We start from the raw sequence: 22,500 nt of genomic DNA, 5'->3' as shown, positions 1-22,500 counted from the left end.
ATATACATACAAATATACATATATATAAATAGTTATATAGATGGATTGGTAGATAAATAGAATGGAAAATAGATAATTATTAGTAGAAGCCGCAAAGTGACTTAAGTATTGAAAGTTTCACATGCATGCACTAATTTGCATACGTGCACACGCACACATGTAATCATTTGCATTCGCACACGCGCGCGCGCGCACTTGTGGGATCGACTACTCACAACTAGCTAGCGCGGACGCGCGGGTGCGCGTTGGGGGACCACTCTGAGGCATAGATAGATACACCAGCAGCTGTTGTCAAGCTCTCACACACACAATTGCAGGTTGCAAATTGATACGAGGGAAAGGAGGAGGTGACGCTCTGCTTTCGATTTGATTACCTGAGTGGTAGGACACATTAACAATACAACAACCCCCTCTCCTCCCTCTGTCTTATCAGTTACTATCCCTCGACCACCAATTCGCCTGTCCTGTTTCATTTCTCTATTTATATATTTACCTTTGTATTTAAGATATAACATTTCATTTGAAACACAAACTAGTCAAGCTACGATCTACGGACCAATAAATTAGAACGCTAATGTAATTGAGCTGAAGAAAGCAACAGGTAAGAAATTTCAATGTATCTCTACATGTGTGCCTCACCCGGATTTGTCTGAATTTTCTGAAACTGTTTTTCCAAAACTCTGAAAAATTCTTCGTCAACAAATTCTGATATAATCGGAATATGTATCATCCGAAGCGTATATATATAGAAAATTTCATTAAAAAAATATCTATTTTTCTGGAAGTTATGAGGAAACAAATTTATGGTAGTGAGGGAAGGGTACAACATCTATATATGGACATTTAAAATGGAGATTTCTTAATGAAATTTCCGCAAAATAGACTCCGGATGGTGTAGATACCAATTATATCAGATTTTATTGTAAAAATGACTTTTCCGAGGGGTGAGTAGAGGAGTTTCGGAAAGTTATCAGGAATCGACTTTGTTTCCTCATAACTCTCCGAAAAATGAATGGTTTTTAATGAAATTTTTTACAAATAGGCACAGGAGTGGCTGTGTGGTAAGTAGCTTGCTTACCAACCACATGTTTCTGGGTTCAGTCCCACTGCGTGGCACCTTGGGAAAGTGTCTTCTACTATAGCCTCGGGCCGACCAAAGCCTTGTGAATGGATTTGGTAGATGGAAACTGAAAGAAGCCCGTCGTATATATGTATATATATATATATATATGTATGTGTGTGTGTGTGTATATGTTTGTGTGTCTGTGTTTGTCCTCCCAACGTCACTTGACAACCGATGCTGGTGTGTTTAGGTCCCTGGTAACTTAGTGGTTTCTGCAAAAGAGACCGATAGAATTAGTACCAGGCTTCTAAAGAAAAAGTCCTGGGGTTGATTTGCTCGACTAAAAGGCGGTGCTCCAGCATGGACGGAGTCAAATGACTGAAACAAGTAAAAGAGTAAAAGAGAGTAAATATCTTTCTGTGGTGAATGTCGGGTGTAAGCTAGCACTGCTACTCATCTTTTTTTCCCTCAAACAAAACTCCATCTGATTCCTATTAAAGATTACGATTTTTGCTAAAAGAAACAAAAAAAGAAAGAAACAAAAAAACACGTTTTCAAAATTTTAATTTCTTCACTCCCCACCCCAACTTTTTTTACTTTTCACTTTCTTCCAAAATTTTTTTTTTTTTTTAAATCCATGCGAGAAAATACGAAAATGAATCGGGAAAAAAATATTTTTACATATTAGATTTTTTTACAAAGGTTCCTGTGTTACCCCTTCCCACCCCTTCGTGCTTGCCAGAAGCGCAAAACTCCGTACGTTTTAAGCAGACGAAAGAAATATCAAGCCCTCGTTAGAAAACTCTATATGCTAGAAATAACAGCTAAAAGTTGAATTCGATGCCAAAGTTTGGGACAATTCCTTCGAGGATCTTCCAGATGTATAAGATATGCCATAATATATATCTGGAAGATCCTCGAAGGAATTGTCCCAAACTTTGGCATCGAAAGTTACACAAATAAAAGAACTGGACGCCATTGCATAGTGCCAAGGACTCCAAATTTGCCATCAAGATGTAGCACAAGATACTGCAATAGCCTGGGCTTCAAAGGTCCACAGCTCTTCAATATCCTCCCGAAGGACCTGAGAGACCTGCATGTGGTGGATGTAGGTGTCTTCAAAATAAAGCTGGACCTCTTCCTGTCAGGTGTCCCAGATGAACCAACTTCATGGCAGGAGGTGCAGATGAGAGCAGCTGCATCAAACTCTCTCATGCACCAAATGTCAATTCCCGAAGTAAAATTTGTGTAGTAAAATTGTGTAGCAACACCAAATGGCGGTGCCCCAGCATGGCCGCAGCTCATGAGCTGAAACTAGATAAAATGATAAAATGAAAATGATAATGATTTTAACCACCACCCCTGTTTTCCGTATTGAATATGTTTGTTTACGCATGAATAGATTTCTCACGAAAAAGCAGGTGAAAAAATATCTCCAGAAAACTTGATGTGCTAGAAATAACAGCTAAATATCTGGAAAATAATTTTCCCTTGGCTAAACGACACATTTTTTTTCTAAACCGCAATCCTATGACCGTGAGTCTGCTGCCCTAACCACTGGGCCATTGCGCCTCCACTCTTAAATTTAGGTAACAACTAAATGTGTAATATTGGTTCAAACTTTGACATAAGACCAGCAAGTTTGAGGGGTGGAGGATAAGTCGATTACATTGTCCCTCCAGTGCTCAACTGGTATTTATTTTATCGACCCTGAAAGGATGAAAAGCAAAATCGACCTCAGCGGAATTTGAGCTAAAAGCATATTGACCGTCAAAATGCAGCTAAGAGCTTTATGAAGCTTGCTAACGATTTCCTGTAAGTAAATATTAAAAGTTTCTTATATTAGTCATGTTCTGGCAGTTAACTTTCGATTTCTAAAATACTTTTCAGATCATGGACGTTCTAAAGTTGTTCTCCTGTTTGTTTGCGCTGTGTTTTTGTAAGTTTTCTTCCTTTTTTGCCTTATTTTTGTTTTTTTAAATTCTTTTTTTTGCTAACATTAATTATTTTCCTAAAAATAATTGTTTCAAGTATTCATCATCATCATCATCATCGTCGTTTAATGTCCGCTTTCCATGCTAGCATGGGTTGGACGATTTGACTGAGGACTGGTGAAACCAGATGGCAACACTAGCCTCCAATCTGATTTGGCAGAGTTTCTACAGTTGGATGCCCTTCCTAATGCCAACCACTCCGAGAGTGTTATTTATATTAATATTTTTCTACAAGTTTTTCATTTTTACTCTTTACTCTTACTTACTCTTTTACTCTTTTACTTGTTTCAGTCATTTGACTGTGGCCATGCTGGAGCACCGCCTTTTAGTCAAGCTAATCGATCCCAGGACTTATTCTTTGTAAGCCTAGTACTTATTCTATCGGTCTCTTCTGCCGAACCGCTAAGTTACGGGGATGTAAACACACCAGCATCGGTTGTCAAGCGATGTTGGGGGGACAAACACATACACACATACATATATATATCTACATATATACGACAGGCTTCTTTCAGTTTCCGTCTACCAAATCCACTCACAAGGCTTTGGTCGGCCCGAGGCTATAGTAGAAGACACTTGCTCAAAGTGCCATGCAGTGGGACTGAACCCAGAACCATGCGGCTGGTAAGCAAGCTACTTACCACACAGCCACTCCTGCGCCTATATTGTTGAATTTTTTGAAGCGGACCCAAAATGTGTGATGTATGTGTGTAGCAGGGATATCTGAAAGTCTTAAAACACTTTGGAATCAACGGGTTCTGACAACCAAGAATTTCTTTGTGGTCAGTTATGTCAGTTATCTCCCATGAAAGCATGTCCGACCAGGGGGAAATATTACCTTACTTGGAAACAGGAGAGAGTTAGCAACAGGAAAGGCATCCTGTCACAGAAAACTTGCCTCAATGAATTCTATGTCTGACCCATGCAAGTGGATGATAAATCAATGATGCTGATGCTGATAATAGTGGAAGTATTAACCCTTTAGCAATGAGATTACTCTGTCAAATATAATCCTTATTAATTCATATTGCTTTGAATTAATCATTAATTACCTTGTAGATTTGAGCTTTTAATGATGAGACTATTTATTTTTAGATTGACATTGTAGGGTAGGTGCGAGAGGTTGAATCCGGCCAACTTGGACACAAAACAGTTGGAAGATTTTGGCCAGACATGACCAGTTTAAATACTAAATGCTTGTTAATGTTTGAACTGAGAACGACATGTGTAATTACATCTACAACTATTAATTATAATTTGATTATTGTAACATAAATAGTAAACAATTCTGTTTGATCAAATGTAAAATCTGAAAATCAAAGATGTTTATTTTTCATCTTTTACAGGTTTGACAAGACCAGAAACTTTCACCATGGCACAAAGTTATAAAATTTTCAAAACTGGTAAGTTAACAAACCTTTTTCTCCTTTGCAATTAGACATTATCTACTCAATTCTGTTTTCTATTTCTTTCTCTTAACTCATAGTTTTTAGTCACTATTTATTCATTTATTTATTTTATCGAAATGTTTATTCCGACCAGGCAGTTCACTAGAGCAACTCAGCTAACGATAGTGACTGTTCTTTAGATAAAACTGCAGCTTTGAATCCACCCAGGGTTATCTTTCTTTGAAGTTTCCCATTGACAAAGGCTAAAGAGTCAGAAATACAAATTGGGGAGTTCACTAGAGTAGTGGTTTTCAACTGGGCTTGATACGGCTGTTTGGGGGTCCATACGGGATTTTCTTGTTAAAATTTATGTACAATTAATTGGTTATAGTTTTACAGTACACAAAATATTTTAATAATTATTTACACAATTCCTAATAACATTTAATTATTAAAATAGGATTTTCAAAACATGAAATGGTTACGAGGTTCCACCCATGTCAAATAGGAATCAAAAGGTCCCTAGGGGAAATGTGGATGAGAACCATTGTACTAGAGGGAAACACTTGGCAGATATGGTGTTCTCCCACCTTTTACCATCAGTGAGAATTTCTTCTCCTTGGTAAATGTAGAGAATTTGCCTTTAGAAGTTAAATTATATCAAATGACTAATTTCATGGATGGAGTGAGCTTAATATACAGCACAAACATTTGATTACAATATACAAATCATTTGTAAATGTCATTCAGCAAGCACTGGACACTCATATGTCATAATCTATCGGAAATTCCATCATATTATGTACACATGTGTATGTGTTTATGTGTGTGATTTTATTTATTTCCTAGCATTTGCTGGTTTGTAATTAATGGTTTTCCCAGCGAAAGTCATTTGCTTGAAGTCCACCACAAAAGCATGTCTGAGCTAGTTGGTGTGTTTCACCATCTTAGTAAAGAAAAGGCTCTTTTCTACCATGTCATTTGTTTCCAGTTCTTTGTGTAAAACATGTGCAGTCTGTTTGTTATTCTATAGACCTCGGATATTATGGCCTTGTTGAGAAATAGAAGGGATTTGGTGACAGGAAGAGCCTCGAACTGGTGGAAATGAAAACTCTGATCCATGCAAACATGGAACAGTATGTATTATAGCAATGATGAATATTTACTTGTTTTAGTCATTAGACTATGACCATGTTGGGGTATGGCCTTGAAGAATTGTTAGTTGAATGAACCATCCCCAGTACTTATTTTAAGACTGGTACTTATACTGTTGGTCTCTTTTCCAGAGCCACTAAGTTATAGGGACATAGACACACCAGAACAGGTCAGGCCGAGGCTATAGTAGAAGACACTTGCCCAAGGTGCCGCATAGTGGGACTGAACCCAGAACCATGAAATGGAGAAGCAAACTTCTTACCTGATTTCTTTATTTCAGAAATTGTTGAGCTCCAGAAGAGTACCACTCTTTATATCAATTTCCCAAATATGGAAAGACCAGTGGAGTGGAAATGTAAAAATTATACATACGAATGCGACAAGACGTGCACTAGCACCACTGAATTTCAAGTGACCCAGAGTGGGAATGATTCCACTCTTTGGATTCGAGACGTTACGAATGAATGTTTGTCTTGGACATTTTATGACAACAACAACAACTTTGGAAAATTTGATTTGAAGACAAATGGTAAGGAAATGATTTATTATAACAACAACAACAACCACAACAACAACAACAACAACAATAATAATAATAATAATAATGATAATGATAATAATAATAAGATAAATACATAACAAAAACAGCAGGAGTTACATATATATCATCATCATCATCATCGTTTAACGTCCGCTTTCCATGCTAGCATGGGTTGGACGATTTGACTGAGGACTGGTGAAACTGGATGGCAATAATAGGCTCCGATCTAAATTTGGCAGAGTTTCTACAGCTGGATGCCCTTCCTAACGCCAACCACTCAGAGAATGTAGTAGGTGCTTTTACGTGTCACCCGCACGAAGGCCAGTCAGGCGGTACTGGCAACGGCCACGCTCAAAATGGTGTCTTTTATGTGCCACCCGCACAAGAGCCAGTCCAGGGGCACTGGCAACGATCTCACTTGGCTTGCCGTGTCTTCTCACGCACAGCACATTTGCAAAGGTCTCGGTCAGTAGTCATTTCCAAAGGTCTCGACAGAAAGTAGCACAAGTAGGCACCACACAAATCCTACATAAAAACACTTTCAGTACAGTAAAAATAAGAGCATCATAACAAACCACAGCACATACCCAAGGGACGCAGAGCTGCGCTCGGTAGTGCAGTGAAAGTACGTGATAATAATAAGACTACTGGATAATAATAATAATCCTTTCTACTATAGGTACAGGACCTGAAATTTTGAGGGAGGGAAATACTCCATTACATTGACCCCAGTGTTTCACTGGTACTTGATTTATTGATCCCGAAAAGGATGAAAAGCAATGTCGACTTTGACGGAATTTGAACTCAAAATAGCATCTCAAAACGAGAACTGTTCCTGTTATGGTGGGTGCCCTAGTTATGTTAAAAAAGGGGATGTCAGAAACATGTAGATAATATCGCAGGAGAACTATGTCTCAGAGAAATCCAAAAGATTGTGCTGACAAGTACCGGCCGCAACTTTACAAAAACTCAATCAGTTTAAGTTCAATTATTTATCGTCTGCTTGCTTAAAACCTCATATTTGTTCATAAAGTTTGATTTAGCGTAAAGTTTGGATTCGCCAGAAACACAGTTGCAACTGCCCAAAAACGATGTGCAGATATGAAGCACAGATTGGAGAGAAACAGCGAGAAGGTATAGCAAAACGAGAGAAAAGAAAACATTGACAGATACGTGAGAAAAGGAAGACGATAAACAAGAATATTTAAAGGAAGCTAAACTATGAATGCTATAAAAATGCAAATCCTTTCTTTCTTAACTAGGTCCCCTTAATTTTTTCCATTCCATTCAATTTCCATGGATCCCACTAATAATATATTATTGTGACAGGAAGTGAAATAACTTTAAATAATGAAAGTAAAAACGCAAATCATCCTTTCTTTCTTGAAAAGCTTCTCTTAATGTTCTTTTGTTCTGTGGAATTTCCACGGGTCCCACTAGTTGTTAATTACTATTTAATCATTGTATCATAAATACTATCAATTTTGTTGATCAAATGTAAAATCTGAAAATGAAAACTTTTATTTTCATCTTTTACAGGTTTCCCTGAAGCAGAAACTTATGAAATTACCCGAAATGGTAAATGGAATTACGAACCTTTTTCTTCTTTCAAACTAAATACTCTCTTTTCAAATTTCTCTTCTATTTCTTTCTTTTAACTCAGAGGTTTTAATCACTGTTTTGTTTCTTGATTTCCTTATATTTTTATTCCAAATCAGGCACTGATAGTAAGTGTTCTTTAGATAAAACTCTGGCTTTGAATCTGCTCAGTGTTATCTCTCTTTGGTGTTTCCCATTGATGAAGGCTAATGAGCCAGAAACAGAAGCACGCATTAAGGAATCTACTAGAGCAGTAGTTTTTAATAGGAGTCATACACCACACACCTGTTCAGTCAACGTCAATTTGATGGAGAGTGTTAGCTAATGTATGCACACTCACATACACGCATTTGTGTTTGTTTGTGTGTGTGTGATTTCGTTATTTCTCTTCCATTTCCTGGTTTGTAACCAGTGGTTTTCCCAACATTGCCATTTGCTTGATGTCCACCACAAATGCATGTCTTGGCTGCTTGATGTTTGTTATTCTATAGACTGGGATATTATGGCCTTGTTTAGAAACAGAAGTTTGGTGACAGGGAGAGCATCCTCCTGTTTGAAATGACAACTCTGGTCCCTCAAGTGTGGAAAAGTAGGCGTTAAAACGATGATAATCTCTTACTCGTTTCAGCCATTAAAGTGTGGCCATACTGGGGCACTGCCTTAAAGAATTTTTAGTCGAATGAATTGACCCCAGTACTTATTTATTTTAAGCCTGCCTGGTACATATTCTATTGGTCTCTGTTGCTGAACCACTAAATTACAGGGACAAAAACACACCAACACCGATTGTCAAGGGGTGGTGGGGGACAAACACACACAAAGACGCTCACACATATATATGTATGTATGTGTATATATATATATATATTATTTTGTTTAAAAGAGTTCCAACACTGTCTGTTTTTTATGTTTTATTTATATTCCTGCAGAACCAATGTGGGATATGGAATGTACAATATATAATATAATATACAATATATAATATAAAATAAAATAAAATAAAATAAAATAAAATAAAAATGGATGGCACCATGAAATAAAGTATTGAATGTAGATGAAATATTGAGTGTTCAATATAAAGGATCAAATATATAAATATATAAAGGCCTTTATATATTTATATATTTGATCCTTTATATTGAACACTCAATATTTCATCTACATTCAATACTTTATTTCATGGTGCCATCCATTTTTATTTTATTTTATTTTATTTTATTTTACTTTATTTTATTTTATATTATATATTGTATATTATATTATATATTGTATATTCCATATTCTATATCCCACATTGGTTCTGCAGGAATATAAATAAAACATAAAAACAGACAGTGTTGGAACTCTTTTAAACAAAATAATATATTCCTCTATACACAATCATACAAAAAAAACCCCTTTTTTGTATTTATTTTCACTCGCATATATATATATATATATGTGTGTGTGTGTGTGTGTGTGAGTGTCTGTGTGTGTCTGTGTGTATATATATATATATGTATATATATATATACATATAGATAGATAGTTATATATAGGTATATATATACACATATATATATGTGTGTATATATATACATACAAACACACGTCAGGTTTCTTTCAATTTCCATTTAGGAAATCCACTCATAAGGTGTTGGTCAGCCTGTGACTATAGTAGAAGTCACTTTTCTCAAGGTTGCACAGAGTGGGACAGAACCCAGAACCATGTGGTTGGGAAGCACACTTCTCACCTGATTTCTTTCTTTCAGATAATGGTACATTCGACGTAAGTGCAACTTTACAGATTGAAATACCAAACATGAAAAGACCAACCATTTGGAAATACAACAATTATAAATATGAATGTGACCGGACATGCGCCAACAGCCCTGAATACAGAGTGACACAAAGTGGGAATGTTTCCACTTTTTGGATCCAAAGCGTAACTAAGGAACATTTATCTTGGAAATTTGAGGACCACAACCTCAACTATGGAAAATTTGATTTGAAGATACACAGTAAGGAATTGATTTATAATAATAATAATCCTTTCTACTAAGTCAGCAAGCTGGTAGAACTGTTAGAACGCTGGGCAAAATGCTTAGCGGTATTTCAACTGTCCCCATGCTCTGAGTTCAAATTCAGTTGAGGTCAACTTTGTCTTTCATCCTTTCAGAGTCGATAAATTAAGTGTCTCACTGGTACTTAATTTATCAGCCCTGAAAGGATGAAAGGCAAAGTCACCCATGGTGGAATTGGAACTCAGAACGTAAAGATACAGAAGATGCTGGAAAGCATTTTGCCCAGCGTGATAATGATTCTGGCAGCTCACAACCTTAATAATAATAATAATGATAATATGAGGGGGTTTTCTGAAAATCCGCCCAGAGCTTTAAACGGAGAATTGTATTTTACATACACACGCACGTACATACATACATACGTACGTACGTACATACATACATCCGTACATGCATATATTTTTTGGCTTAAATAACTTCCCACCTATAATAAGCGCCCATGGGCAGTAATATGGAAGTTTAATAGCACTCAATATTTCACTAATGGTATATGATGTTTTGATATATGTTCCTTTGACTCCATTATTGGAGTACCAGTATATTAAGTACCAGTGAAACACTGGGGTTGATGTAATCGACTCATCTCCTCTCCCAAAATTTCAAGTCTCTCTCTCTCTCTCTCTCTCTCCTACACACACACACACAGAAAGAGAGAGAAATCAACAGAAAGAGTCGAGTTTTTAAACAAATTTTCATAGGAAGCTGTTATCTGAAGTTTCAGACATTCCTTCTTCAGGGAAAAGATGTTGAGACTAAAATAACAAGAAATACAGAAGAGATTAACATCCTGTAATTAAGAAAAAAAAAACTGATTGTTTTTATTTAATTTCACTCCTGTCAACTTCTTGCTAGACAAGGACTCTCTCCGAAAAGTTGGATTTTCCACTCAGCATGGCAATTTCACTGTACACTTTCTGTTCATTATAGTAAACAACAGACGTCTTTCCAATGCAGACCATCACCAATTTCTTTTAATTCTGTGAATGCATTGAACCACATATTCAATGCATTCACTCAAACTGCCACTGTATATAATGTGTAATTCTATATGCAAGTCTTAATTATTATTATTTAATTATTGTAACATAAATTGCAATCAATCTTGTTTATTAAATGTAAAATCTAAAAATCAAAACGTTTTGTTTTCATCTTTTTCAGATTTGACAAGAACAGGAAGTTATGATATTACTCAAAGTGGTAAATGGATTTACAAACGTTTTTCTCCTTTTAAACTAGACATTGTCTTTTCGATTCTGTCTTCTATTTCTTTACTTAACTCTTAGTTCTGAGACACTTTCTTTTGACTTTTTCCAATCGGCTCAATTTTCCTCTTTTGCCTAACGTTTCTCTTGATACCTTAACACTTTGTTTTGTATGTACACTGACATTGCACATCCAAAAGAACCTACTAACTTTATTCCTCTCTATTCTTTGTATGTCCTCTGCATTTAGGGTCCATGTCTCACTATTATGTAGCAGTGCTCTTCATATACAAGCATCATACAATGTGCCTTTCACTCTGAGAGAACTTTTGTTGCCCAAACTCCTAGCTTCCTCAGAGACCACCATATCATGTCAAAAGCTTTTTCCAGGTCAATGAATACCAAATGCAATGATTTACTTTAAGCTAAGTACATCTCTTGCAGTTGTTTTACTAAGAAGATGACAGCAGTAGTGCTTCTTCCTGGCAGAAAATCAAACTAAATCTCATCTCGTCCAATTGTTTCTTATTAATTGGGCTTTACCTATTGCTGTAACTTTCTTGACCTTGTCTGAAGGCATCTCTTTTATGCTTGTAACATCTGACTACAATGCTGCTACATCAGTTGTTTGTATGACACCCTTCTGTACAACTTGATTAACTCTATGGGTGACTAGGTTGTATCCTACTCTGCACAATCTTAGTAAATAAAAGTCTCATTTATATGCGGTCATTTGTTTCCAGTTCGCTAGGTAAAACATGTCCAGGCTCTTTGTTGTTGGGATATTAGGACAGGAAGAGTGTCCAGTCATACACAAAGAAAACTCTGCTCCCAAACATTGAAAAGTAGGTGTTAAAATGTTGATGAAAAAACCCTGAAATCTTTCATATGGGAAACCAATCAATAATATTAATTTATCTATTCATTTCAGGACCAGTTGCATTAGGAGGCGATGTCACACTTGATATTGAAGTAGCCAATATGAACGGAATTCTGTTCTGGGAAAACGACAATGGAAGATATGAATGTAACCCGACTTGTTACAATTATGGTAACTATGAAGTTACACATAATGGTAACAAATCTACTGTTTTGATCCGAAAGGTATCTGAACAAGATTTCACTTGGCGTTTTTGTGACTTGTATCTCTGCTCTGCAAATTATTCCTTAGTGACAAAAGGTAAGGAAATTAATTTTGCTAATAATAACAATAATAATTCTTTCTGATTTTGGCACAAGGTCAGCAATTTCATTTCCTAAAAATAATTGTTTCAAGTATTCATCATCATCATCATCGTCGTTTAACGTCCGCTTTCCATGCTAGCATGGGTTGGACGATTTGACTGAGGACTGGTGAAACCGGATGGCAACACTCGCCTCCAATCTGATTTGGCAGAGTTTCTACAGCTGGATGCCCTTCCTAACGCCAACCACTCAGAGAGTGTTATTTATATTAATATTTTTTTACAAGTTTTTCATTTTTACTCTTTATTCTTACTTACTCTTTTACTCTTTTACTTGTTTCAGTCATTTGACTGTGGCCATGCTGGAGCACTGCCTTTTAGTCAAGCTAATCGAACCCAGGACTTATTCTTTGTAAGCCTAGTACTTATTCTATCGGTCTCCTTTGCCGAACTGCTAAGTTACGGGGACATAAACACACCAGCATCAGTTGTCAAGCGATGTTGCGGGGACAAACACAGACATACAAACACATACACACATACATATATATATATACATATATACGACGGGCTTCTTTCAGTTTCCGTCTACCAAATCCACTCACAAGGCTTTGGTCGGCCCGAGGCTATAGTGGAAGACACTTGTCCAAGGTGCCACGCAGTGGGACTGAACCTGGAACTATGTGGTTGGTAAGCAAGCTACTTACCACACAGCCACTCCTGCGCCTATATTGTTGAATTTTTTGAAGCGGACCCAAAATGTGTGATGTATGTGTGTAGCAGGGATATCTGAAAGTCTTAAAACACTTTGGAATCAACGGGTTCTGACAACCAAGAATTTCTTTGTGGTCAGTTATGTCAGTTATCTCCCATGAAAGCATGTCCGACCAGGGGGAAATATTACCTTACTTGGAAACAGGTGAGAGTTAGCAACAGGAAAGGCATCCTGTCACAGAAAACTTGCCTCAATGAATTCTATGTCTGACCCATGCAAGTGGATGTTAAATCAATGATGCTGATGCTGATAATAGTGGAAGTATTAACCCTTTAGCAATGAGATTACTCTGTCAAATATAATCCTTATTAATTCACATTGTTTTGAATTAATCATTAATTATCTTGTAGATTTGAGCTTTTAATGATGAGACTGTTTATTTTTAGATTGACATTGTAGGGTAGGTGCGAGAGGTTGAATCCGGCCAACTTGGACACAAAACAGTTGGAAGATTTTGGCCAGAAATGACCAGTTTAAATACTAAATGCTTGTTAATGTTTGAACTGAGAACGACATGTGTAATTACATCTACAACTATTAATTATAATTTGATTATTGTAACATAAATAGTAAACAATCCTGTTGATCAAATGTAAAATCTGAAAATCAAAGATGTTTATTTTTCATCTTTTACAGGTTTGACAAGACCAGAAACTTTCACTATGGCACAAAGTTATAAAATTTTCAAAACTGGTAAGTTAACAAACCTTTTTCTCCTTTGCAATTAGACATTATCTACTCAATTCTGTTTTCTATTTCTTTCTCTTAACTCATAGTTTTTAGTCACTATTTATTCATTTATTTATTTTATCGAAATGTTTATTCCGACCAGGCAGTTCACTAGCGCAACTCAGCTAACGATAGTGACTGTTCTTTAGATAAAACTGCAGCTTTGAATCCACCCAGGGTTATCTTTCTTTGAAGTTTCCCATTGACAAAGGCTAAAGAGTCAGAAATACAAATTGGGGAGTTCACTAGAGCAGTGGTTTTCAACTGGGCTTCATACGGCTGTTTGGGGGTCCATACGGGATTTTCTTGTTAAAATTTATGTACAATTAATTGGTTATAGTTTTACAGTACACAAAATATTTTAATAATTATTTACACAATTCCTAATAACATTTAATTATTAAAATAGGATTTTCAAAACATGAAATGGTTACGAGGTTCCACCCATGTCAAATAGGAATCAAAAGGTCCTTAGGGGAAATGTGGATGAGAACCATTGTACTAGAGGGAAACACTTGGCAGATATGGTGTTCTCCCACCTTTTACCATCAGTGAGAATTTCTTCTCCTTGGTAAATGTAGAGAATTTGCCTTTAGAAGTTAAATTATATCAAATGACTAATTTCATGGATGGAGTGAGCTTAATATACAGCACAAACATTTGATTACAATATACAAATCATTTGTACATGTCATTCAGCAAGCACTGGACACTCATATGTCATAATCTATCGGAAATTCCATCATATTATGTACACATGTGTATGTGTTTATGTGTGTGATTTTATTTATTCCCTTGCATTTGCTGGTTTGTAATTAATGGTTTTCCCAGCGAAAGTCATTTGCTTGAAGTCCACCACAAAAGCATGTCTGAGCTAGTTGGTGTGTTTCACCATCTTAGTAAAGAAAAGGCTCTTTTCTACCATGTCATTTGTTTCCAGTTCTTTGTGTAAAACATGTGCAGTCTGTTTGTTATTCTATAGACCTCAGATATTATGGCCTTGTTGAGAAATAGAAGGGATTTGGTGACAGGAAGAGCCTCGAACTGGTGGAAATGAAAACTCTGATCCATGCAAACATGGAACAGTATGTATTATAGCAATGATGAATATTTACTTGTTTTAGTCATTAGACTATGACCATGTTGGGGTATGGCCTTGAAGAATTGTTAGTTGAATGAACCATCCCCAGTACTTATTTTAAGACTGGTACTTATACTGTTGGTCTCTTTTCCAGAGCCACTAAGTTATAGGGACATAGACACACCAGAACAGGTCAGGCCGAGGCTATAGTAGAAGACACTTGCCCAAGGTGCCGCATAGTGGGACTGAACCCAGAACCATGAAATGGAGAAGCAAACTTCTTACCTGATTTCTTTATTTCAGAAATTGTTGAGCTCCAGAAGAGTACCACTCTTTATATCAATTTCCCAAATATGGAAAGACCAGTGGAGTGGAAATGTAAAAATTATACATACGAATGCGACAAGACGTGCACTAGCACCACTGAATTTCAAGTGACCCAGAGTGGGAATGATTCCACTCTTTGGATTCGAGACGTTACGAATGAATGTTTGTCTTGGACATTTTATGACAACAACAACAACTTTGGAAAATTTGATTTGAAGACAAATGGTAAGGAAATGATTTATTATAACAACAACAACAACCACAACAACAACAACAACAATAATAATAATAATAATAATGATAATGATAATAATAATAAGATAAATACATAACAAAAACAGCAGGAGTTACATATATATCATCATCATCATCATCGTTTAACGTCCGCTTTCCATGCTAGCATGGGTTGGACGATTTGACTGAGGACTGGTGAAACTGGATGGCAATAATAGGCTCCGATCTAAATTTGGCAGAGTTTCTACAGCTGGATGCCCTTCCTAACGCCAACCACTCAGAGAATGTAGTAGGTGCTTTTACGTGTCACCCGCACGAAGGCCAGTCAGGCGGTACTGGCAACGGCCACGCTCAAAATGGTGTCTTTTATGTGCCACCCGCACAAGAGCCAGTCCAGGGGCACTGGCAACGATCTCACTTGGCTTGCCGTGTCTTCTCACGCACAGCACATTTGCAAAGGTCTCGGTCAGTAGTCATTTCCAAAGGTCTCGACAGAAAGTAGCACAAGTAGGCACCACACAAATCCTACATAAAAACACTTTCAGTACAGTAAAAATAAGAGCATCATAACAAACCACAGCACATACCCAAGGGACGCAGAGCTGCGCTCGGTAGTGCAGTGAAAGTACGTGATAATAATAAGACTACTGGATAATAATAATAATCCTTTCTACTATAGGTACAGGACCTGAAATTTTGAGGGAGGGAAATACTCCATTACATTGACCCCAGTGTTTCACTGGTACTTGATTTATTGATCCCGAAAAGGATGAAAAGCAATGTCGACTTTGACGGAATTTGAACTCAAAATAGCATCTCAAAACGAGAACTGTTCCTGTTATGGTGGGTGCCCTAGTTATGTTAAAAAAGGGGATGTCAGAAACATGTAGATAATATCGCAGGAGAACTATGTCTCAGAGAAATCCAAAAGATTGTGCTGACAAGTACCGGCCGCAACTTTACAAAAACTCAATCAGTTTAAGTTCAATTATTTATCGTCTGCTTGCTTAAAACCTCATATTTGTTCATAAAGTTTGATTTAGCGTAAAGTTTGGATTCGCCAGAAACACAGTTGCAACTGCCCAAAAACGATGTGCAGATATGAAGCACGGATTGGAGAGAAACAGCGAGAAGGTATAGCAAAACGAGAGAAAAGAAAACATTGACAGATACGTGAGAAAAGGAAGACGAAAAACAAGAATATTTAAAGGAAGCTAAACTATGAATGCTATAAAAATGCAAATCCTTTCTTTCTTAACTAGGTCCCCTTAATTTTTTCCATTCCATTCAATTTCCATGGATCCCACTAATAATATATTATTGTGACAGGAAGTGAAATAACTTTAAATAATGAAAGTAAAAACGCAAATCATCCTTTCTTTCTTGAAAAGCTTCTCTTAATGTTCTTTTGTTCTGTGGAATTTCCACGGGTCCCACTAGTTGTTAATTACTATTTAATCATTGTATCATAAATACTATCAATTTTGTTGATCAAATGTAAAATCTGAAAATGAAAACTTTTATTTTCATCTTTTACAGGTTTCCCTGAAGCAGAAACTTATGAAATTACCCGAAATGGTAAATGGAATTACGAACCTTTTTCTTCTTTCAAACTAAATACTCTCTTTTCAAATTTCTCTTCTATTTCTTTCTTTTAACTCAGAGGTTTTAATCACTGTTTTGTTTCTTGATTTCCTTATATTTTTATTCCGACTCAGGCACTGATAGTGAGTGTTCTTTAGATAAAACTCTGGCTTTGAATCTGCTCAGTGTTATCTCTCTTTGGTGTTTCCCATTGATGAAGGCTAATGAGCCAGAAACAGAAGCATGCATCAAGGAATCTACTAGAGCAGTAGTTTTTAATAGGAGTCATACACCACACACCTGTTCAGTCAACGTCAATTTGATGGAGAGTGTTAGCTAACGTACAGCACATACAGTTGATCACTATAAACAAATCATTGGTGCCGGTCATTCAGCAAGCACTGCACACTCTTATGTCTTCTTCTATCGGAGATTCTATCATACATATATATGCACACTCACATACACGCATTTGTGTTTGTTTGTGTGTGTGTGATTTCGTTATTTCTCTTGCATTTTCTGGTTTGTAATCAGTGGTTTTCCCAACAATGCCATTTGCTTGATGTCCACCACAAATGCATGTCTTGGCTGCTTGATGTTTGTTATTCTATAGACTGGGATATTATGGCCTTGTTTAGAAACAGGAGTTTGGTGACAGGGAGAGCATCCTCCTGTTTGAAATGACAACTCTGGTCCCTCAAGTGTGGAAAAGTAGGCGTTAAAACGATGATAATCTCTTACTCGTTTCAGCCATTAAAGTGTGGCCATACTGGGGCACTACCTTAAAGAATTTTTAGTCGAATGAATTGACCCCAGTACTTATTTATTTTAAGCCTGCCTGGTACATATTCTATTGGTCTCTGTTGCTGAACCACTAAATTACAGGGACAAAAACACACCAACACCGATTGTCAAGGGGTGGTGGGGGACAAACACACACAAAGACGCTCACACATATATATGTATGTATGTGTATATATATATATATATATTATTTTGTTTAAAAGAGTTCCAACACTCTCTGCTTTTTATGTTTTATTTATATTCCTGCAGAACCAATGTGGGATATAGAATATGGAATATACAATATATAATATAATATACAATATATAATATAAAATAAAATAAAATAAAAATGGATGGCACCATGAAATAAAGTATTGAACGTAGATGAAATATTGAGTGTTCAATATAAAGGATCAAATATATAAATATATAAAGGCCTTTATATATTTGGTGCATCAGCATGGCCGCAGCTCTGAGCTGAAACTTTGGAATGAAATGAAATATTTGATCCTTTATATTGAACACTCAATATTTCATCTACATTCAATACTTTATTTCATGGTGCCATCCATTTTTATTTTATTTTATTTTATTTTATTTTATATTATATATTGTATATTATATTATATATTGTATATTCCATATTCTATATCCCACATTGGTTCTGCAGGAATATAAATAAAACATAAAAAACAGACAGTGTTGGAACTCTTTTAAACAAAATAATATATTCCTCTATACACAATCATACAAAAAAACCCCCTTTTTTGTATTTATTTTCACTCGCATATATATATATATATATATATATATATATATATATATATATGTGTGTGTGTGTGTGTGTCTGTGTGTGTATATATATATATATATATATATATATATATACATATAGATAGATAGTTAGATATAGGTATATATATACACACATATATATATGTGTGTATATATATACATACAAACGCACGTCAGGCTTCTTTCAATTTCCATTTAAGAAATCCACTCATAAGGTTTTGGTCAGCCTGTGACTATAGTAGAAGTCACTTTTCTCAAGGTTGCACAGAGTGGGACAGAACCCAGAACCATGTTGTTGGGAAGCACACTTCTCACCTGAATTCTTTCTTTCAGATAATCGTACATTCGAAGTAAGTGCAACTTTACAGATTGAAATATCAAACATGAAAAGACCGGTCATTTGGAAATACGACAATTATAAATATGAATGTGACCGGACATGCGCCAACAGCCCTAAATACAGAGTGACACAAAGTGGGAATGTTTCCACTTTTTGGATCCAAAGCGTAACTAAGGAACGTTTATCTTGGAAATTTGAGGATCACAACCTCAACTATGGAAAATTTGATTTGAAGATACACAGTAAGGAATTGATTTATAATAATAATAATCCTTTCTACTAAGTCAGCAAGCTGGTAGAACTGTTAGAACGCTGGGCAAAATGCTTAGCGGTATTTCAACTGTCCCCATGCTCTGAGTTCATTATTGGAGTACCAGTATATTAAGTACCAGTGAAACACTGGGGTTGATGTAATCGACTCATCTCCTCTCCCAAAATTTCAATTCTCTCTCTCTCTCTCTCTCTCTCTCCTACACACACACACACAGAAAGAGAGAGAAATCAACAGAAAGAGTCGAGTTTTTAAACAAATTTTCATAGGAAGCTGTTATCTGAAGTTTCAGACATTCCTTCTTCAGGGAAAAGATGTTGAGACTAAAATAACAAGAAATACAGAAGAGATTAACATCCTGTAATTAAGAAAAAAAAAACTGATTGTTTTTATTTAATTTCACTCCTGTCAACTTCTTGCTAGACAAGGACTCTCTCCGAAAAGTTGGATTTTCCACTCAGCATGGCAATTTCACTGTACACTTTCTGTTCATTATAGTAAACAACAGACGTCTTTCCAATGCAGACCATCACCAATTTCTTTTAATTCTGTGAATGCATTGAACCACATATTCAATGCATTCACTCAAACTGCCACTGTATATAATGTGTAATTCTATATGCAAGTCTTAATTATTATTATTTAATTATTGTAACATAAATTGCAATCAATCTTGTTTATTAAATGTAAAATCTAAAAATCAAAACGTTTTGTTTTCATCTTTTTCAGATTTGACAAGAACAGGAAGTTATGATATTACTCAAAGTGGTAAATGGATTTACAAACGTTTTTCTCCTTTTAAACTAGACATTGTCTTTTCGATTCTGTCTTCTATTTCTTTACTTAACTCTTAGTTCTGAGACACTTTCTTTTGACTTTTTCCAATCGGCTCAATTTTCCTCTTTTGCCTAACGTTTCTCTTGATACCTTAACACTTTGTTTCGTATGTACACTGACATTGCACATCCAAAAGAACCTACTAACTTTATTCCTCTCTATTCTTTGTATGTCCTCTGCATTTAGGGTCCATGTCTCACTATTATGTAGCAGTGCTCTTCATATACAAGCCTCATACAATGTGCCTTTCACTCTGAGAGAACTTTTGTTGCCCAAACTCCTAGCTTCCTCAGAGACCACCATATCATGTCAAAAGCTTTCTCCAGGTCAATGAATACCAAATGCAATGATTTACTTTAAGCTAAGTACATCTCTTGCAGTTGTTTTACTAAGAAGATGACAGCAGTAGTGCTTCTTCCTGGCAGAAAAGCTAACTGCATCTCATTTCGTCCAATTGTTTCTTATTAATTGGGCTTTAACTATCGCTGTAGCTTTCTTGACCTTGTCTGAAGGCATCTCTTTTATGCTTGTAACATCTGACTACAATGCTGCTACATCAGTTGTTTGTATGACACCCTTCTGTACAACTTGATTAACTCTATGGGTGACTAGGTTGTATCCTACTCTGCACAATCTTAGTAAATGAAAGGCTTATTTATATGCAGTCATTTGTTTCCAGTTCGCTAGGTAAAACATGTCCAGGCTCTTTGTTGTTGGGATATTAGGACAGGAAGAGTGTCCAGTCATACACAAAGAAAACTCTGCTCCCAAACATGGAAAAGTAGGTGTTAAAATGTCGATGAAAAAAACCCTGAAATCTTTCATATGGGAAACCAATCAATAATATTAATTTATCTATTCATTTCAGGACCAGTTGCATTAGGAGGCGATGTCACACTTGATATTGAAGTAGCCAATATGAACGGAATTCTGTTCTGGGAAAACGACAATGGAAGATATGAATGTAACCCGACTTGTTACAATTATGGTAACCATGAAGTTACACATAATGGTGACAAATCTACTGTTTTGATCCGAAAGGTATCTGAACAAGATTTCACTTGGCGTTTTTGTGACTTGTATCTCTGCTCTGCAAATTATTCCTTAGTGACAAAAGGTAAGGAAATTAATTTTGCTAATAATAACAATAATAATTATTTCTGATTTTTGAACAAGGTCAGCAATTTCATTTGGAAGAGGTTCCTCGATCACATTAATTTGAGTATATTTGGCTGGTCCTTTATTTCGTCAACGCCAAAATTATAAAAGGCAAAGCTGACCTTAGCAGTATTTGAACTCAGAAGTGAAAGATTCAGAAGAAATTCCACTGAATATTTTTTATGGTGCAGCAACAATTCTTCCAGCTCACAATCTCAATGATAATAGTGATGATGATGATGATGAGGATGATTATGACGATGATGACAATAATGATGATGATGATGATAATAATAATAATAATAATAATAATAATATTAGTAACCTCGGTGCAAATATTTTTATAATACTTAAGCAAAATCAAAGTTTGTACCTCGACAATTTCAAGGGTTGCTTCTGTATTAGTTTTTCTTTTCTGTTTTGAATTGATAAGTTGTCATAGTAACCCATGGTAGGATATATTTATAGTTGACTGATTGGACTAGTTTCATTCTCTACGATCATCTGTTTAAATTACTATTTAATTGTTAAAGGAAGGATTGACATTTTCCAGTTTCTTGTTTGTAAAAGAAAAATTAGAAGAGAAAAACAATTAGAGACAAAACGTGACAGAACCACTGTCTTTGCTAATGCTATATATAGAAGAAGAAGAAGAACAACAACAACAAAAAGAAGTGTTTCCTTCTCAAGCGATGCCAGGCTCATAAGGGCCGGTTTCAGTGGCGTAGAAATTTCCCACCTGGATGGGACGCCGATCTGTCGCATGATTACTCATTTTTGCCAGCTGAGTGGACTGGAGCAATGTGGAATGAAGTGCTTTGCTAAAGAACACAACACATTGCCCTGTCCAGGAATTGAAACCACAATCCTACGATCATGAGTCCAACACCCTAACCATTAACCCACGTGCCTCCACCTAATGCTATACAACCCTGACGGACTGATATGTTGCCCTTCCATTTTTGTGTTAGAAAGAAGAAATTTAATCCCCTTTGCCAATGCAACATAACCTTTCTAAATAATGGATTAATCTGAAGGGGAACATCTAATCATTTAGACATAATAGTCTGGGATATTTGTGTATGTTAATCCTTTTCTTACCATATTTCTGCTGAAATACATTGCCTTTGTTTTAATAAATTTTGAAAATGATGAAGAATTTAGCGAAATAACCTTATCCTTACTAAATTAGTGTTTGGAACACAAGGAAGGTTTTCTTTACATCTCTTTAAAACTGAGGATTTGTACAATGGAAACAAAAGCAGTTTTAAGTAGGATAGTATGAAAAGGGTTAAACCTGGCTGATATTACTTTTTTTTTTTATTATTAAAAACAAAAAATATATGTTTTAGCGTTCATCTTTTGCAGAAACTACAGAAACAACGGTAAAAGAT

The 22,500-nt window shown here is 35.9% G+C and overlaps 2 protein-coding genes across 2 annotated transcripts in view; one reads left to right on the top strand and one right to left on the bottom strand.

The window, feature by feature from the left end:
- The window catches only part of LOC106876534 (uncharacterized), a 123,893-nt gene that overhangs the window by 87,208 nt on the left and 14,185 nt on the right, over positions 1–22,500 (bottom strand). The window lies entirely within an intron of this gene.
- Positions 1–22,500, top strand: part of LOC149130414 (uncharacterized) — a gene marked incomplete at its 3' end in the record, with an annotated part of 59,256 nt that extends 36,756 nt beyond the window's left edge. The window contains exons 15-27 of the mRNA XM_089345723.1: positions 4,404–4,460; positions 5,881–6,129; positions 7,681–7,719; positions 9,492–9,740; positions 10,962–11,000; positions 11,937–12,185; positions 13,601–13,657; positions 15,078–15,326; positions 16,875–16,913; positions 18,834–19,082; positions 19,841–19,879; positions 20,817–21,065; positions 22,475–22,500. Coding sequence (XP_089201849.1) covers positions 4,404–4,460; positions 5,881–6,129; positions 7,681–7,719; positions 9,492–9,740; positions 10,962–11,000; positions 11,937–12,185; positions 13,601–13,657; positions 15,078–15,326; positions 16,875–16,913; positions 18,834–19,082; positions 19,841–19,879; positions 20,817–21,065; positions 22,475–22,500 — 1,790 coding nt within the window. The remainder of the gene's footprint in view (positions 1–4,403; positions 4,461–5,880; positions 6,130–7,680; positions 7,720–9,491; positions 9,741–10,961; positions 11,001–11,936; positions 12,186–13,600; positions 13,658–15,077; positions 15,327–16,874; positions 16,914–18,833; positions 19,083–19,840; positions 19,880–20,816; positions 21,066–22,474) is intronic.

Source organism: Octopus bimaculoides, chromosome 29, assembly GCF_046866305.1.
Source record: "Octopus bimaculoides isolate indiv1 chromosome 29, ASM4686630v1, whole genome shotgun sequence".
In the NCBI taxonomy this organism is placed as follows: Eukaryota; Metazoa; Mollusca; class Cephalopoda; order Octopoda; family Octopodidae; genus Octopus; species Octopus bimaculoides.
Note: the sequence above shows the minus strand (reverse complement) of the source record. Positions and strands in the feature narration are given on the sequence as shown.